Source organism: Anabas testudineus, chromosome 3 (genome assembly GCF_900324465.2).
Source record: "Anabas testudineus chromosome 3, fAnaTes1.2, whole genome shotgun sequence".
Lineage (NCBI taxonomy): Eukaryota > Metazoa > Chordata > Actinopteri > Anabantiformes > Anabantidae > Anabas > Anabas testudineus.
This window is the reverse complement of record NC_046612.1, coordinates 13,364,340-13,382,195: the sequence shown is the minus strand read 5'-3', so window position 1 is coordinate 13,382,195 and position 17,856 is coordinate 13,364,340. Positions and strand designations below refer to the sequence as shown.

General features: G+C 42.6%; 1 protein-coding gene across 2 annotated transcripts; it reads left to right on the top strand.

The window, feature by feature from the left end:
* Window positions 1-672: 672 nt before the first annotated feature.
* Window positions 673-17,408, top strand: tnfaip8l3 (tumor necrosis factor, alpha-induced protein 8-like 3). Of its 2 annotated transcripts, none has more exons than XM_026378197.1 (2): window positions 673-1,056; window positions 15,386-17,408. In XM_026378197.1, the coding sequence occupies exons 1-2, from the start codon at window positions 1,011-1,013 to the stop codon at window positions 15,946-15,948; spliced, it is 609 nt and encodes a 202-aa protein (XP_026233982.1). In that variant the 5' UTR covers window positions 673-1,010; the 3' UTR covers window positions 15,949-17,408. The 2 variants fall into 2 exon arrangements, with proteins under 2 accessions (XP_026233982.1, XP_026233983.1); XM_026378198.1 differs by lacking the exon at window positions 673-1,056 and adding an exon at window positions 10,246-10,288.
* Window positions 17,409-17,856: the final 448 nt, after the last annotated feature.

Genomic DNA, 17,856 nt, shown 5'->3' with positions numbered 1-17,856 from the left:
AAAAAAAGGTTTAAGAGATCAGACGGGTAACAAAGAGAATTTTCATTTTGTGACAAGAAGCACCAACAAGTCTGATCTGACAGTGAATAGAAACTAAAAGTGTAAGGTGGTCCAGTTTTCCAGATTTAGCTAAAACAACAGTGAAATTGTGAACTTTTAGTCGTGCTAGTAAAAGCCTGTGGCACGTGGCAGGACTGAAAACAAAACCGTACAGCTGGTAATTCAAGTTAGGTATCACCACTGAATATGCAGAAGCTGCTTTCCTGTTACATTTGAAAAACACAAACCCCTCAGTGATTGTTGTAGATAGTAAAACAGTAACCTGAGTTGACTTTGTATGACCTCCACAGATACTGACTGATTTTATAACAGCCAGTCACAAGCAGATTTTCCTGCTGGAGATGAATTTCAAGTTGCCTTGAATGAGTCTTTTCCCTTCGCCTGCTAAAACACAGGCAGCACTTTTACACAGAAACAGAAAGAGGGAGGGAGAGAGGAAGCGAGAGAGAGAGGGGGGAAGAGACGGCACTTACAGCATACAGAAAGAGGTAGAGAAAGAGTTGGAGTGGAGAGAGCGTGAAGAGACTGAGTGTGACAGCACCGAATGAGAGGAGGAGGAGGAGGAGGAGGAGGAGGAGGAAGAGGAGGAGGGACTGAGTGGCAGATACAAGGGAGGGTGAAACCAAGAAGGGGGCGGACTGAGAGGGAGCAAGCGTCAGAAAACGAGAAAGTAGATGAGAGAGAGAAGGAAAAAGAGAGACTGAGAGAGTCAGGAGAGGAGAGGAGAGGAGAAAAAAAAAGGAGGACAGCTCAACAAATCAGCCCAGTAGCATTCCTCTCACAGCTGCAGCGAGCCAGGCTGAGAGGAGAAGTTTAGTCCACCAGGAGAGAATAAAATACAAAAACTTGCATTCCTAGTTTTGTTTTGTTTTTTTTTTTTTCAAAAAGGGAACAAGAAGAAAAGGGGGATCAGAGAGAGTCTACAGCCTCCGAGTGTCCTGCAAGGGAAGATGGATTCAGACTCCGGAGAGCAGAGTGATGGAGACCTCTCTCCAGGTAAGCCGGATTACTTCAACTATAACATCTGTTTCTAACATGTTATCATAGCTGGACTTGAACCAAATACCCTGTTGCGTCCTCTAAATCAGAACTTTAAGAGTCTTTCACACTCGAGCCGCTATCTGTTGATCATTCCTGTGATGCGTCAAAGCTGCAAGCCGCTGCGAGCTCTGCTGTGTACAGCGTGTACACTCCGGTGCTGGTGACTGGCAGAGGCTCATTGAGAGTGCAGATAAAAAGCTGGGGCTCAGTCAGCACCAGGAACAGACAAGCTCCGACACGTGCAGCCAGTTTGTTCATCAACACGTCCAGCTACAGAGAGAGCACAGCCTCCCTGAGCACCAAAATCATCTTCTCTGTGGTGCAGGTCACACTCAGATCCTCAGATTACTGGAAGCCGAGTGCGGTTGTTTGATTTTAGAAGATTTTTTTTATGAGTACAGAGTACAGGGCAAAAAATATATTTATATAGTTATGGGAGTTGGCGTGTCTTAAAGTTTAGTGTCTCTCGTTGGATGCCAAGAGTGTGGGCGATTTATTGAACTGTGATCGTGCAGAAAATCCAAGCCATGATATGAAACAGCCTTCTCGAGATAAGTGTGGGTTCAAAGGTCAAATATGTCTTCAGGAGGTTTTCATAACACGATGCAGCAGCATACTGGAACAATAACAATCGAAACTTTTCCTCTTTGCTTTTTCACATGAACACACACTGTAAAGATTCAGCTCGATGACATCATCAGGTCATCAGGTCGTCAGGAGTAGAGACTGTCTCTAGTTATTATAGCTGATGTGCTACAGGTGTAGAATGACGGTCGAGTGCTGGATCAGGACATGTTTTAGTGAGTCAGTCAGTTTGTTTGATGCCGTACAGCTCTGTACGTTACTGATGCTCTGTTGAACTCTGATCATCTGTCTGTCCATCTGGTCCACTGTCTGTCTGTCCTCCCTGACATATCCGTATCATTCTGTATCATCTGCTGATTTCAGACGGGCAGTTCAGGGTTAAGACATGAACAAGGATTCTCACACGAAGGAACAGTTGGTGCACTTTCGTCGAGCAGATCTGCAGAGACAGATACTTTCATGTGAAGTGATGTACAAGGTTTTCCAGAGACTGGGCCAAAAGTAAAGTCATTGAATCATTTTTCTACACATGCTTTGATCTATTAAAGCTACCACCCATCTAAAGTGAATCAATTTGCGTGAGCTTGTCTTTTGGCCTGAAAATAATGTTTCTCCATTTGAAAAGGAAGGTAAAAAAAAAAAAAAAGCAGGAAGGGAATAACTGCAAAAAGCAGAATGAGATTTCTTTGAGTCGGGCAACATGAGACTGACTCATGCTCAATATCGATTGTGCTTTTTTAGCTGTTTCTGCTCTTCGTGCTACCGTCAGTGAAAAGAAATGGTTACGTCTCACTTTATAAGGTCAAACGCTCCGATGAAACCTGAGCAAATATATTTTGAAAACAAGCGTATTTTGAAAGCCATGCTGTACACAAACATGACCCTTGCTTCTGGTTCGGAGGATGAGGGATGTGTGATTGATCTGTGCTTTAAATATGCGTCCAGGCGCAAAACTTCAGTGGTGTAAATATTGAGGTGTTTTGTGTCAGGTGGCTTTGACCCTTCAGCCTCCTTCTCCGCCGCCTGACATCTCAGACTCCTTGTTCATCGAATTCATTCTTAAATGTTTTTGAGTTTGAGTTTTGAGTTTTTATTACTTTGGGTGCAGTCGTGGATTTCACTTGCAGGTTGCACCAACCTTCAGGGAAATGATCTCGCACTTTTCTTCAGTTCCACGTTTTCCACGAAGCTTTTCTGAGAATCCTCAGACAGTACGTTTGACCTTGGTACATTCAGCCACGGGTAATGCTGCTTTCAAGTGAAGCTCATGAGTTTTGTTTTGAACATAGGAAATGAAAACCCACGTTACGACTTGCATTTTAAGTCATTTGGTGGCTTAAGTCTTGAGGACATTGTTGCTAGGCGACTGACAATAGATATATACATAACTTTGTTAATACTAGGGAAAACTGTAACAACATGGGTTAAAAGCAAAAAACACTGGTGAGTGAAGGTATATGTTTTGTATTTTGTTGTCACGCAATGAAGAAGGAAGTTGTGAATATAGCATCAGCGTCTGTATGTCTAGGATAAAAAATAAATGTGTTGAATGAGTTCAGTTAAAAAACACATCAGTATGATTTCCCCTCTATGATGGATAGCTTATTGCACAACTTACAGTTTGCTTGGATGATGTGGCGCTGACAACAAATTGTGATCATGTGAGACTCAGGATTTAGGCTACGGAGTAAGACAGAGAATTTTCTGGTTATTGCACTGCAGATCCAACATTATTGTTATGTTAAAGCTCAAAGACAAACCACACTGCACTACTCATTTCTACTGAAATGAAATGAAATACCCTTTAGACTTTACGCAAACACACACACACATTTTTCCCATAATCATACAGTCATCCAGTTGTGCAAGAAGCTGGATGCTGAGCATACCAGTACTGATTCATCCAACACTCCTGCCTTTCCTTCCTGTGGTGGAGCAGAGATGATCACACCTAACTGTGAATCAAAGCAAGAATGACTGTCAACACTCCCTTTCTGTTAATGTTGGAGTCCACAGTGCACGGCGGGTGAACAACAGAGAATACAAATTAGCATTTCACCAGCTTCTCCAGGATTCTGGTTTAAATTATTTTTTCGTTGTTGTGCTCGTCTCATTTGTTGGAGGACAGCCAGTGATCAGTCCAGTCTACTTTTTGTCTGATTCATCGTGATGATGCGACTCACTGTAACACCATAACCCCATCATCCATATGCAAAGCTATTTCCAGACATTTGTGTTTACTTCGGATTTTCTATGGAAAGCAGACTTGTTAAAAAGAGAAGCTGCTTGGTTGTTGTAATAACAGCTGTGAGATTCATAAGGGCATGAGGGCTGTTGCTGTGGTTCTAGTATAAACAAAAAAAAAAAAAACTGCAGATGTTGTTTGATGATACAACTGAAGTTTAATCTTCGGCCAGGTCATCTTCAGTATTGGCACATTTGCAGCTTTATTGTCCTTTTTTAATTGCCACTTATACACACGTCCACAAACCGCGAAGATCTAAGAAAGAAATCACGGCTGCATTAGGCCTGGCTGAGAGCACCCAGCAATCATACGAGAGCTTCTGCCTCATGATTACCATGTTGGCAGACAGGCCACATGCTTTACACATGACAGGCAGAGTGGGCCAGTCGTGCACACACTGTAATACACCGGCAAACACACACACACACACACACACATTCACAGAGACTGAATGTGCCTGCTCCTCTAGCTCATTCCTTTGGTCTTGAGTTTCTCCTAACACATGTATCCCTGATTTTTTTTTTTTTTTTTTCCTCTGCCTTTAATCTGGCACACAGATGGAGAGTGCTTAGTGCACACCAAGCCTCAACACACACATGAGACACCAGAAGCTGGTCCTGGAAAATTGTAACAAGAAAAAAAAAAAAAGAAGAAGAAAAGAAAATAGACGTCAAGCTTTAAGTGGAAAAGATGACTTAGGAGAAAGTGTTTTTTCCCCCAGCTACAGAAAAAGGCAGATCTTCAAACTCCCGGCATCCTGACCTGTGCCTCAGTGCGTTTTCTCTTGTACGCACTGTGCTGACACAATAGTGCCGATGCATTTCGTAGTGTTTGTGGGACGCTAGGAGAAAGAATTGCCTCCCCACAACTGAGGCATTACTGAAATGTGAAATTAGACCACAGAAGCATTTTGACAAGGCCTCATAAACACACACTCAGGAGGAGGAGGAGGAGGCTGTGGTTTCAATGGAGGTCCAGTTGGAGCAAAGCAAACAGTCACTAGTGGCGCCTAGTGTGAGGGAGGGTGGTCTATATTAGGGGAAGGCTGGACCGGCGGGAGTGGAGCAATGAGCCTTTACAGGTATCTACTGTAGATCTGTGAATCCTGTTCACAGGAGATGAAGACGCTGCGTTGATATAAATCTTCACTTGTGTTCAATCGCATTATGAGTTTCACAATTAGTGCCAATGAAGAGTCTGATCGTTTGTGGAGGCCGGTGCAGTCTGGGTTTGTCTTGTCTACCATCCAATATTAAGTTAAATGGAGACCTTTTCTCTCCCACTTACAAATAATAACAGCAAAAAGGCAACGGAGAGCAAGAGTGGGAGGCGATTACACACAAAGCTTTTCACACTAAACTCTAGGGCAACTGAGCTAACATTAGGAAAAAGCAGACTAGTCATGTTGAGTATAATATATCACAACAATTTGTGTAGCAGGCTGCCACTTTAGCAACAACACACATTTCATGGGTTTAGACACCTCATGGTTATTAACAGCAGCTCAGTGAAGCTACCTGTAAAAAGCCGCTCACTGTTGTCCTCAAACGCTGCCATTTGAATTAGCAGAGAGGGTTAAGTTGAATAAAGGAATGCAGTCACTAAAGTCAGAGACAAATCTACAAATGTGTGTGTGTTTATGTGAGCATGTGTAACCACAGTTATTTCCTGGTCATTAGTTGGTGGTGCAGCAAGGAGAGCAGCAGCACTTTGGCTTTACACTACAGAGTGTCATGCACAGCAAAGACCTTCAAGGCCAAAGTTTAAAGCACAGCCACTTTTATAACCCCAATCGAGGCGAGAGCAACCGTCTAACTGAGGTTTAACTTTATCTTGTCTTCTGGAAAAGATGGGACATCTACTGCTGTAATAGACCGATTGATTTAACTTGAACTGAGATCATGAGGAAAGTTATGTGGGTAATATATTTTGTAACTTGCTTAATTACAAATATCGCCGTGATCCCTTGAGCATCCCATTAACCACTGGCATGCCGTCAAAGCCTCATGGAAACTGAAGTGGTCAGCAACATCATTGTTTTATCTTTGTTTAATACAGCAAATGTTCATGAAACACAAATAATACACTAAGAACCCTGTTTCAGCTTTTCATGACAGCAACCCACTGGGTTATGGACAGAAGTGGTTGAGAGGATGGAGGGTAGGGGTGCTGGACTTCAGCTGTATATAAGGGCAATGACAGGCTGAGCCTCTTTAAGTGATCAGCACCTCACTCATTCGTGAGCTCTGTTAGAGGGGTGAACTAGTAAACAAACCAGGATGTCAAAGTTATGGGGCGAAGCTGGCAAGGGTTGGCATATTGTGCGTGTGGGGATTTGCGTATGTGCATGTGTTTTTTGCAAGCATGTGTGTCTCTTTGTAAACGATGCCACGGCATGCTGAGACTTGGCCGTGGTCTATGAGAGGAGCGATTCACCCGGGGGCCGGAAAACACTTAGTTCCTTTGCCACTCACGCTCAACTCAGTGTTGTAGATGTGGTGAGAAATGGACGGTGAGGAAGAGACAAGAGCATCGTGAACGTAAGACAAAGACGCGCACCACAGTGTCAGTCAGCGCTTAACACAGCTGTAGATTAAGAGGAACAAGGGTGAGAAGATGTTTTTGATGTTGTGTGTCTGATGTAGGGAAGGGAATTTAACAGGAGCTGCACAATCAAAATATAGACATATGATGTCACCACTCTTTCCACACTTATACCACCTCTATCCTTATTTCCATTATCCTTCCACAGTCCTTTTAAATGAAGGGACACAACCTCAGACATTTAAAATTGCTGCGATTGTCGAAGTAGTTTTATTTTTTCATGTGCAAATTCAGAGAATTTTTCCGAGCGATCATGCCTCCCTTCTTTTCCTTTATTCTGCTCACTTCTATTCATCTTGACTGAATGGTGTGAAATGAAATGTACATTTTGCCAGCTCTGCCCACCCCCGCCTTCGTACTCTCGCCCTCCTTCTCTCTCTGTAAATAGATGAGCTCCTTCATTTCAGATGGAAAAAGTTTAGGGAACTTTCTGTCTGGGTTCCAGGCCAGATAAAGTAAGGAATATTTTATCCTTCCCTGTTTTATATTAGGCCTCAGTCTCACAGTCTGTCATTACAGTTCACATACAAACACACACACCCACATATTTGCACCAGCTTTCTATAAATAGAGTACGGCTGTTTTAGGAATACAATAATTTCTTGAGATGGTTAGTGAGTATGTTGTTTCTGCAAACTAGTCCACAGCTGCATGTCAAAGTTTGAAAGCCATAAAACCTAAAACCCATATTGCATTGAAGAACTGATCACTGGCCAGTATCTAAATTATGATTTATTCATGTAGGGTTGTTAAGCATTTTGCCCTGAACTCATGGTTTCCTCAACATTTGCATTCAGCATTAGCTGATGATTGCAGCAAAGTAGTTTTCCAGAGATACTCCGAAGCAGAGGGAGGGAGGGTGGGGGGGGGGGGGTGACATCTTCTAGGCAGCTCCCATGCCTGTATAAGCAGGTAACTGTGGCCTGGCTCTTCAACTAAACAACGGCGGACATCAGCAAACCACAGTTGGTGAAGACATTAGCTTTACAGCAGAGTAGGAGTCAAAAGGCAGAGGTCTCACGGGGCCCTGCAGTCCACACTGCAATTGTTAGTTGTGTCCTAACTGGAAGTCCTGTACACTACTCCTCATCCTCTGCAGTCCAGCCACTTCACTGGTCATCCTAACAACGAATGACTGTAATGAAAGCCAAGGGCAGAACTAAAGCTGGAGGTCAAACCACTGATAGCTCTCTCTCCACTAGCCTTAACCTCCCCCACCCCCCCCCCCCTCCTGTTCCTCATGACAGGCGATCAAGCCTGTGGCACAATAATCAATCAGACATCTCCTGCTACAGCTTCATTTTGCCTCAGTTCTCGAGTTCAGCTCTACAGGGACATGGTCATTAAAACGAAGAGACAAACAGAGACAAAGGAAGAGATGAGGGATGAGGCATTTAATAAAGCTGCGCAGAAGCCAAAGGCAATCTGTTCTTGTGTCTCTCCTGACTCAGAGAGGCTCCTAAGTGCTTTTCTCTGGACTCTTACTCACATGAGAGACACTTAGACCAGTCCCAGGATGAACACACTTAGTAGATTTAAGTATATCAGACCTCTTTATTAAAGTTAGATTAGCATAAATACATTTCTGCTGTGCATACTGAGCTATTACTGGAGCAACGTCATGAGGCTTACTAAGGAAAATGCTGCAGCCATTTGGTTTTTTATCATTCTCTTATTAGGATAGAAATCTTATTTATTTTATTTTCATGGATTGAACTTTCTATCAGCACAACCTGAGCCGAGCTATAGCCTGTAAGTTCCAGTTTCAGCTGGAAATACTGTGATCCACATCGACAAGGGGGAACGAACTTTAAACTCTGTCGTCCGACTTCACACAAATGAAAGCCATTAAAATATTAGTTAGTTGTTTATTAACCCCAGACATCTGAAGCGTCCTCTCAATCCAGGGCAGCTGTTGTGCACAGTGAATGACCTCTTTCACAATGACAGTGCCCTTTGGAAACTGGCTTAGATTGTACATTTTAAGAACCGAGCAGACATGCACGCTACGCTGTACTGTCACATTCTGTCTCTCATAGAAAACCATATCATTCTCAGTCTTTATCATCCCCATTTACGTTCAACTAGAGACAAACTCACATATGTATTACAACAGACACAGAGTGTGCAGGGGCGGCATGTTTGAGTCATCTTCTGATTTGAGATGTGGGAGTCAAAAATACGCCAGTGCAGTGCCTTTGCAGGTCCAGAGTGACTGGAGGAGAGACATGAAATACCAAAAAAAAAAAAGCTTTCATGTATTCCACCACCTGGTTATTTCTGCAGTTCCTTCGTCGTGTACGAAGCCCTACATCGTGATGTATCGTTACACACTCTGTTTACTACTGTGTGTGTTTGTGCGTGTGCGCCCATCCCAGAATGCGGAAGCAAAATTGCAAGCGTGAATCAACACAGTTGATTAAGAAGAAGTCTGCAACTCAAACAGGGACGCTCCCCCAGCTCCACTAGTTGAATGGTGGTACCACCTGGCACAGAGCACCTCTGCTCCACACTCCAGTCCACTGGCCTCTCAGGTTTGCCTAACACTTAACACTGTAGGCTTTTAAAAACCCCTTTACTCTTGCAGAACGACCTGGTAAATGCAGCCAGAGCTGCAGCAACTTGCTGTTGGAAATTAAATGCAAACAAAAAGGACAAGGCAAAGGAGTAGAAGTCAAACAGTCACTTCTCCTGCTTACAGAACCTTTTCTCCCTAACATTTTCTTGATACTGGTGTGTTATTGTCTGGCATTGCTGATGAATGACAGACCTTATAACTGAAGACTTTTGCTAGACTTTTTGCCATAATATAAATGCAACGGCTGCAGAAGTTTAGCAGTACGGTACATGTGAAGCAAAGGGGGGGGGGGGGGGGGGGGGAATCAGCACTGTACAGCTGTCGTACAAAAGAAAACACTCGAAAAGGAAAAGGTCTGGGAAATTATTGCTGTTTTAGCAGTGCAAAGAATGGCTCGGCAACGTATCATTTCAGAGAGGCATGTTTTGGATATTCAGTTATACAAATCGTTATTGCCTGTGAATGGAAATAGGTTGCAGATGGTAAGTAAATGTACAGTACAGCAGGAAATGACTACAGCTAGGCTACAGAACAAGGAAGTTTTGCAAAGTTCAACAGCTTTTTTGCTTGTTGTTCACCCAAACACAGCTCACCTTTCCTGCCTTTCTGCAACCTTTACTGTTTGAACTAATAATGTTTAGAGGAAAGAGTGACAGTTGCTAAGCAGTCAAGCAGAGTAAATAGATGAATGGAAATAAAAAGCAAATAGTTTGTCATTTTTCTTTTAATTCTTCTTATCTATTTTTGAGTGCCACATGTTCATTTAATGTTACCGTAATATATGGCTTTATTAGAACAACTGTTTATAGATTTCATCTCTGTGAATAGGTGGTTGTGTTGTGTGAGCATATACGTGCACGGTGATCGTGTGAATGCATGTCTATGAGGAAGATAATAAAAAAAAAAAACATTCTCTGCACCTGTGCACCTGTGCAAAGAGTGTGACCTGGTTTTGTCTAGTACTAAACATGAGCATGTTGTCATTAGCAACTCCAAATAGAGAAGCACCAACAAGCTTTGTGTTAGCATGTGTGTGTGTGTGTGTGTGTGTGTGTGTGTGTGTGTGTGTGTGTGTGTTTCTGACACGTTATATGACCAGAATGTTTTTGCCCTGCAGAAACTCTAAAAGGTTCGGAGCAGAATCATCATGCTGTTAGTGGCTCACAGCTCACCAGGCAAGAAAACAGACAAACAAGCAAAGAATCATACATTTACTATATACTATAAATGTATAATGTACAGGTTTTGATAACATTATACTGCACAGTTCTGCTATTCACTGCTTTATCTATACACGTTTGTGCGAATATATACACATGCATTGACACATACAGTTTCCTGTAGTCCAGTATCTCTGCTTTACTTCCCTTTAAATATAAAATCTTGATTTCAGAATTACCTTGACTGATAAACAACAAAATACAGATTCATTTAGTTGTTACTGTCAGTGTCTTTGACATCATCTTCCCCCTAACGTCCTTCTAAATTGGACCGACTGGATTCTATTTATGTTGAAGTTGTTTTTTCTGCTGTCGAGACATGAAGCCCAGCGAACAAAAACAGACACTGAAAGGCACACACAAACACTCGCCCAGCTGCCTCAGTCAGATGTGTATATTTTACACTGTTCCGGGTGATAAGCCCACAAGTGCCTGCAGCATTGACTCAATGAAGGCCAGTCGGCCCTTGTCAGTGTTAACTGCTGGTCCTGCTAATGGTTCACTTCTCTGGTTATTCTGGAACGAGACCAAAACAAGCCTCAGGACTTCGTCTCACAGCCCAGCTTCACAGTACACTACAGAAAATATCCAGATTAGCAAATCATGTCTTGTAGTGTTGAGTAATATCACTAGTCGGGGTTGGCTCGCTTCTATAAAAATTCTACTAATTCGTCTGATTCGTACTAATTCTGGAATGAGCTGCTTTACACTGAGATTTCACCAGATGGTATAAATCATTCATTGTTGATATTTCAGTTAACCTTAACTAAAGATGTTATAATCGCTCACAAATTCAAGGAGAACACAATAATTCATGCCTCACAGTTACTGGCGTCATCAGTTATTTGGCTACTAGCTGACTATGGATCCAACAACATACATGTAGTTCGAGTTTTTGGTATTATTTATTTAACTAATAGAAATACCACTTATATATGTATTTGTAAGACATAAACATGCCGTCGGCAGGTAGTTAGAGTATCTTAACTCTAAGACTGGAAAATGGGAGATGAGACAGTCTAGCCTGGCTACGTCCGAAGCATAAATCTGTTTACCAGCCCCTTTAAAGCTCTGACTACTTCTTGGCACTCAGCAGCTGTCAAGCAATCAACTCAGAGACGTTATTGATAGTGGCCAAGAAATAGACCAGCTCACCACCATCCATAAAACGGCAAATTGACAGAGTCTTCCTTCTATTTTTGTGTTTGTTAAACAAATAAATTCTAACCTGTTTTACAGGCATTGACAGGTGGATTGTGTTACCGTCAGCTAGAGCTTGGCTTTTGGGCTGCGCATGGAAATCTGCATGGTACCTCGCAGACTTTGGCTGAGGACAGAATTTACGTCACACACACACCGACAGTGGAAATCATAAATTGGCCTCAACTCTTAGCCAGAAAGCCAGTGAGCACTTTCACCAAAATGTCAAACTGTTCCTCAGATATTACTCAGATTTATTTCTAACTGTGCTGTAAAACCATGTGCTTTTCTTGATATTCTTTAGGTTTCTCTGATTAAAATGAAAAGTAAATCAGATGGACATTTTTTGCAGCACGCCATCTTTAGCGGGGCAAGCTTGGCCGTTCTCCATGTTCCACACTAGATGTATGTTCTGATGCAGCACAGCAGAAACTGTTGACTCAGCGCTCTAAAAACATCAGGCGGAACAAAGAGAGACTGTCTAGTCAACAGCCGCGGCCAGAGAGCAGCAAGCACCTTACTAATCCTGATGTTAAAAGTAAACTTCACTAATTCCCCGAACACTCTTATGCAACCGCGTTGATGGACAGATGACTTGTGTGACTGTTCTACATAGGTGCAGAACTTTGCTCCTGGTTTGTTTTCAGCAATTTCTTCCCACATGCTGTACAGAATGATCACTTTATTTTGTAAAAAGTTTACACTTGAGGACAAGTGATGCGGGGAAAATAATGAGCCGACAGGAGAGAGAGAGAGAGAGTGTGTGTGTGTGTGTGAGAGCAGGAGAGACTTAAGAAACAGGGTAGACAGTTTTCTGGCCATCCCTCCCCTGACAGCTTAGACTCTTCACTAACTCATTCTGACATTCTGCCTCATTCATGTCACTCATCTCAGCCTCTGGGTGACAGGCTGTACGTGAGTGTGTGCAGGGCTGGACTTGTCAGTGTCTCCATGTGCACTCTTATAATCATCTACCCTCACTTACTGTATGTGCTAAAATCTCCAGACAGACTCTGAATCACCCACCTCCTTGCCCACCACTCTGACTCACACCTCAAGCAGCCTCATCGCATCCATTCTTCGCAGTGAACCCCCCCCCCCCCTTCACACACACTTATTTAATTCTGCTTACATGTTTTTGCCACTCTGAGATGTGCAAACACACTTGAGACAGGGGTCAGGGGAAGTGAGTCGATAGGCACCTGCTGGTCCTCAGAAACATGCTCCAGGCTGTGTGGTTGGGGATGGCAGAAGAATAATTAGTCTACTTTTAGCTCTGCACCACAAACAGAAAAGGTCCAATCAGTTCCCTTCACACAGCACTTGTTTCACTGATGATTTAAACTGATCTGCATTGATGATCACAGATATTGCTTAGTTGATTGCACAGAAGAGGAATTCATTTAGATAAAGTGACTGGACACACATGCTGGTAGGATCCAAATCCAAATAGCTCGCACAACCACTGGTCTGACAAGGCTGGCTTTATGGAACAGGCTGTCACCTTCATCCGTGTGCCAGGGTTTCAGAAATCTATCCAGTTGAGTTTGTGAATATCAGAGACTCAGTGGAACAAAGAGCTGCTTCAGAGAAACAGGAAATGACAGTGACAAAGAGAGCCTGTTGATGAGAGGCACAGATCTGCCTAATGAAAACCACGGCTATATATCCTGGTTGTGCTATTCAAACTTTTTTACAGAAAATACTGTATTCCCGCCGTACAGTTTTGAGCGGTCTCTAAACAGAAGCTGCTGGCACTATTTACTCAGCACCAAAAGACAGAAAGACATGTGAAGAATGTGAAGCTAAAGAGCCAGATGTCCTGCAAGAGCTGCTCGAGAGCTAAAAATAACTGAAGGGAGAGTAAATATTGGACTTATAGCAGCTGACTTATGTATGTATATTGTGCATTAAAGTGACTAATGTGTCTGTGTTTTGGTTCCTTGTTCTGCTAACATAGAGTAAAAATAATGAGACTTCCTCGAGTGTATGTCTGGTGGATGTGAGTGTTGCATTCAAATACAGTCCAACGGAGCATGAATGATATGACCTATGCCATGATATTTACTTTGTTATTTTGAATTTATTGACTTCAGTTTGCTTTTTAACTTTTTCTCCTCAAAGGAATTGGATAAAGCATTCTTTAAAATGTGCACAGATAACTTTAGAGAGCTTTGTGAAAATGGAAAGTTGTTGAGTGTATTTATCCCAGTCAGAATTATACCCTGGAGACGAGCCAGCACCTTACTAATCCTGAATGACAATTACTGGAAAACGGTAACTGTAAAATGAAAAGTTAGTTTTCAGTCAAGCTACTTTTGACCCTTACAATGGTTCATACTTTCAGAGTTTTTAGAAAACTCTTCGGCACGTTTCACATCTCCACACTCACCCACTCCACTTTTGTCTAACATACAATAGGTGTCACCCCCACTCTCATGAAGCTGAACAAAAGAGTGGTTAAAAAAGGAACATCAGATCTTTTGAACAGGGAAGTGACAAAAACAAAGGCTTTATTAGCTGTTAAATGTCATGGTCGGCTAATTTACATGACATGAAATGCCAGTTAGCATCAGACCAATACGTGAAATGCCACTTCTGTACATTCAAATGAAATGCCTTGGATTGAGTTTCTCCCAATTGTTGTGGAACCTCTATTGTATTAGTGCATTTAAATAATGCACATTTAGAAACACACCCAGCGAATGCAACAATGGCGTGAATCCGGCGTGGCCACATAGCTGTTTCTTTAAATGAAATTATAATGACAACAAAGCAGGTGTTCCTCTTTGAATTTGGGCTCATCTGCGGTTTTGTGCTGAGCCCACTGGGTAATGACATCCCCATTCACCATCTCTCTCTCTCTGTGTCTCTCTGGGGGGCAAGAGGCTGAAAATGCCCCCAGGATAAAGAAATAATAAGTGAAATCTCTTTCCCCTGCTTTATTCATAATAGGAGTTATCTGGTGTGTAATTTGTGACTGGGTGGCAGCTAAATAAAATCCCTGTTCCATCCTCCCACTCTTCACATTCACACAGACACATGTTGGGCTTCTGGTGTCACTGTATGAGGAAACAGGCAGCCTTTGATGTTCTCCTCCATGATAAAGTGCAACTGCAGTAGAGAACATCATAAGGCTGTGACAGTGTGCAAAGACGTTCTCGTCGGTGTACGGCTGTTTGATGTTATCCAGAGGAGATAGTCATTCCTCCCATGGTCAGCCGACACCGCTGCCAACTCCAGGAAGGACGCCGCCCTGACTTAGAATGTGGCTGCACTACATTTCATGTATTCTTCAGTTTTCACTTATTCAGACTCTATTTTGCATTAGTTTAGTGTCCTTCTTATCTGATCCCCAGTGTGCAATGTTGTTTTAGTCGAATTAACTTCTATTTAGCTGCAGCTCTATATGTATATCCACAGGTAGAATCGATTGCATTTAACAGATTTCAGTCGTACAAATGGACACATTTCTGAAACAGGACAATACAGCCGACTGTTTCAGGGAAGAAAATGAAGAGACACTTGTTGGCCATTTCCACCCATATGGAGTTAGAGGAAAATTGAATATTGTACTGAACAGACCACGTCTGCTAAATGTGTCACCTTTTTAAAGATGATAGCATGTTAGTGTCATGTTTCCAGCTTATTCTGCTGCCTCCAAGTGGCCAAAACAATCCAGTAATGCTGCCTTAATGTAAATCTGTGCATGACAAGACTAATTCAGTAAGATCATTATTCCACAGTTTTGTTTATTTGCTCCACTGTTCCTTTAAAAATATAATATCAGAGGGATTTCTGACCCTCAAGACTAACCTCACACCCTTTCTTTCCTTTTGTCTCTCCCCTCAGGACAGGAGAGCTTTAACTCTCGCTCCCTGGCACTGCAGGCCCAGAAGAAGATCCTGAGTAAGATGGCAACCATGGTGGTGGCCAACATGCTGACAGATGACACGAGCAGTGAGATCTTGGACGAGCTCTACAAAACTAGCCGGGAGTTCACCAAGAGCAAGAAAGAGGCCCACAAAATCATCAAGGACATCATCAAGATTGCCCTGAAGATAGGCATCTTATACCGCAACCACCAGTTCAGCCCTGACGAGTTGGACACAGTGGAGCGCTTCAAGAAGAAGATGAACCAGGCGGCCATGACAGCAGTATCGTTCTACGAGGTGGAGTACACCTTTGACAGGAATATTCTCTCAGAGCTCTTGCTGGAGTGCAGGGACCTGCTTCATGCGCTGGTCGAGCAGCACCTGACCGCACGCTCACATGCACGCATCGATCACGTTTTCAATCATTTTGCCCACGGGGAGTTCTTGGCCGAGCTGTACGGGGATGGAGAGGAGTACAGACTCTCTCTGAGGAAGATCTGCAATGGCATCAACAAACTGCTCGATGAAGGAACGCTTTAACCTCTCACACCTGACCCTGTTCACATCTAGCTCTTTCTCCTCTTGCCCTTTTTCTTGCTGGTCTCTTGCTGCCTCCTCCTATTCCCTTTTCACTTGCTCACCCCTGACCGCTTGCACCCCCCTTTCTTTTGCTTTTGTCTTCCTGTTTCTTCTGCATCCATTCCCATGGAGCTAGTTGCAACATCCTGCTGCTGTGGTTCAATGAGGGAATTTTATAGACTGTCTTTCCACTCAGTGGATCATTGCTGCACATTGGGACTGTCTGTTTCACGTTTTACCCAATATAGCATTCCAAGTCATCCCCTTTGTGTGCAAAAGTGTACTGTACCTACAGCCAAAAACCATACATTGGGTGTATTTGGATATGGAAGATAATCAGGAATAGTGATCACTCACTGTCTTTCTCTCTTTCTTTCTCTCTCTCCCTCTCTCTCTTTGTGTGTACGTGTGCAAATATGTTCATATGGGATTCTCCTGAATAATGTGTTTGTACATTCAGCTGAATGTGCAGATTTGTTTTAAAAATCTAAAACTGAAACACCTCATTGTGTATTTCATCTGGCGAAAAATAAAAAACTCAGTTGCAAAACTGGAAAAATGGAAACTGATCTGTTCAAAGTAATTAAAGAAGATTTACAAACATAAAACAGAAGTATTCACCCCCTTCAAGTCAGTAATTAGAAGAAGCACCTTTGACAGAAATTACAGCATTAAGCCTGTGTGGATAAGTTGAGTTGAGTTTTACTCATCTGAAAACTGCAAAGTTTTTGGGTTTTTTTGTTGCAAAATTAAAAATTGATTAGAAAAACTTGCCAAAGTATCTCAGTAGAACTCCATCAATCAGCTCAATAGTAGCGTGGTTAGACAGTATTCACTTTGGGAAAAGGCACGTGACGGCCCACATGGAGAGTAAAGATCTGTAAGGGTGCTTCTCGGCGGCACAGGCAGACAGTCACCTCTCAGCAAACCTATTCCCCAACTCAAACAGCCAAGACAATGCTGAAGTGGCTTCATGAGAAGTTTATGTCTGTGAGTGGCCCAGCCTGTCCCTCCCACAGATCATCTGTGGAAAAACCTGAAGACAGCAATTCACACATAGGTGGGAAGAGTGGAAAATGTATCCAAGAAGACGTAAAATATTAATTACAGAACTGAGGGTGTGATTACTTTTAGAAATGAGAGAGTTCAGTTTTTGATTTTTGTTATAAATTTGTAACAAATTCTAAAAACATGTTTTCACTGTGTCCTTATTGAGTGTGGATTCATGGGCTAAATGGCACGTGTCCATTTAAAATGAAATCTTCGACACAATAAAGTGTGTAAAAAGTGAAGAGGTGTGAATATTGTCAGAAGCCACTGTAAGATCAGCTATGACATGGCGTGTGCGGTTTGTATCTGTGTCAATCTTCTGTACAAGGGTGCAACACTTATCTTTGTATTAAAGATTTGTTTAAACATCATGTTGCAGTTCTTCTGGCATTGATACCACAGTGATGTGCCTTTGCTATTTAGACGCTTTCAGAATGAAAAATAAGCCACAAATGGAGCATGTGGTCACCTCTTTCCTGTCCATTTGACCCACATGGACATGAGGATACACAATGTTGAAATGAGCAGGAAAATCAGTGATATGTCATTTCTGGTTCATTAGATGCCCTCTGGTCTAGTCTCCTCTGCAGTCCAGGAAAAGATATTACTGGTGGTTTGGTTTGATGCCAGTGGAGAAGAAGTCCCATTTATGTCTCTGTCTCCTTGCAGAAACTCCAAAGAGAAAGACCACCCACCCAGTCTATTAAATGCTATTTAAGCGTTAGTAGTTATTCAGAGAAAAGGGAATTTATATCATCAGCCATGCATGTACATCATTTACTACTTCAATTTAATCAGACGGTCTGGACAGGAGACAAA

Coding starts and splice junctions, on each gene's coding strand:
- tnfaip8l3 (XM_026378197.1), top strand. CDS start 1,011: ATGGATTCAGACTCCGGAGAGCAGAGTGATGGAGACCTCTCTCCAG. Junction 1,057..15,385: donor TGATGGAGACCTCTCTCCAG/GTAAGCCGGATT, acceptor CTCTCCCCTCAG/GACAGGAGAGCTTTAACTCT.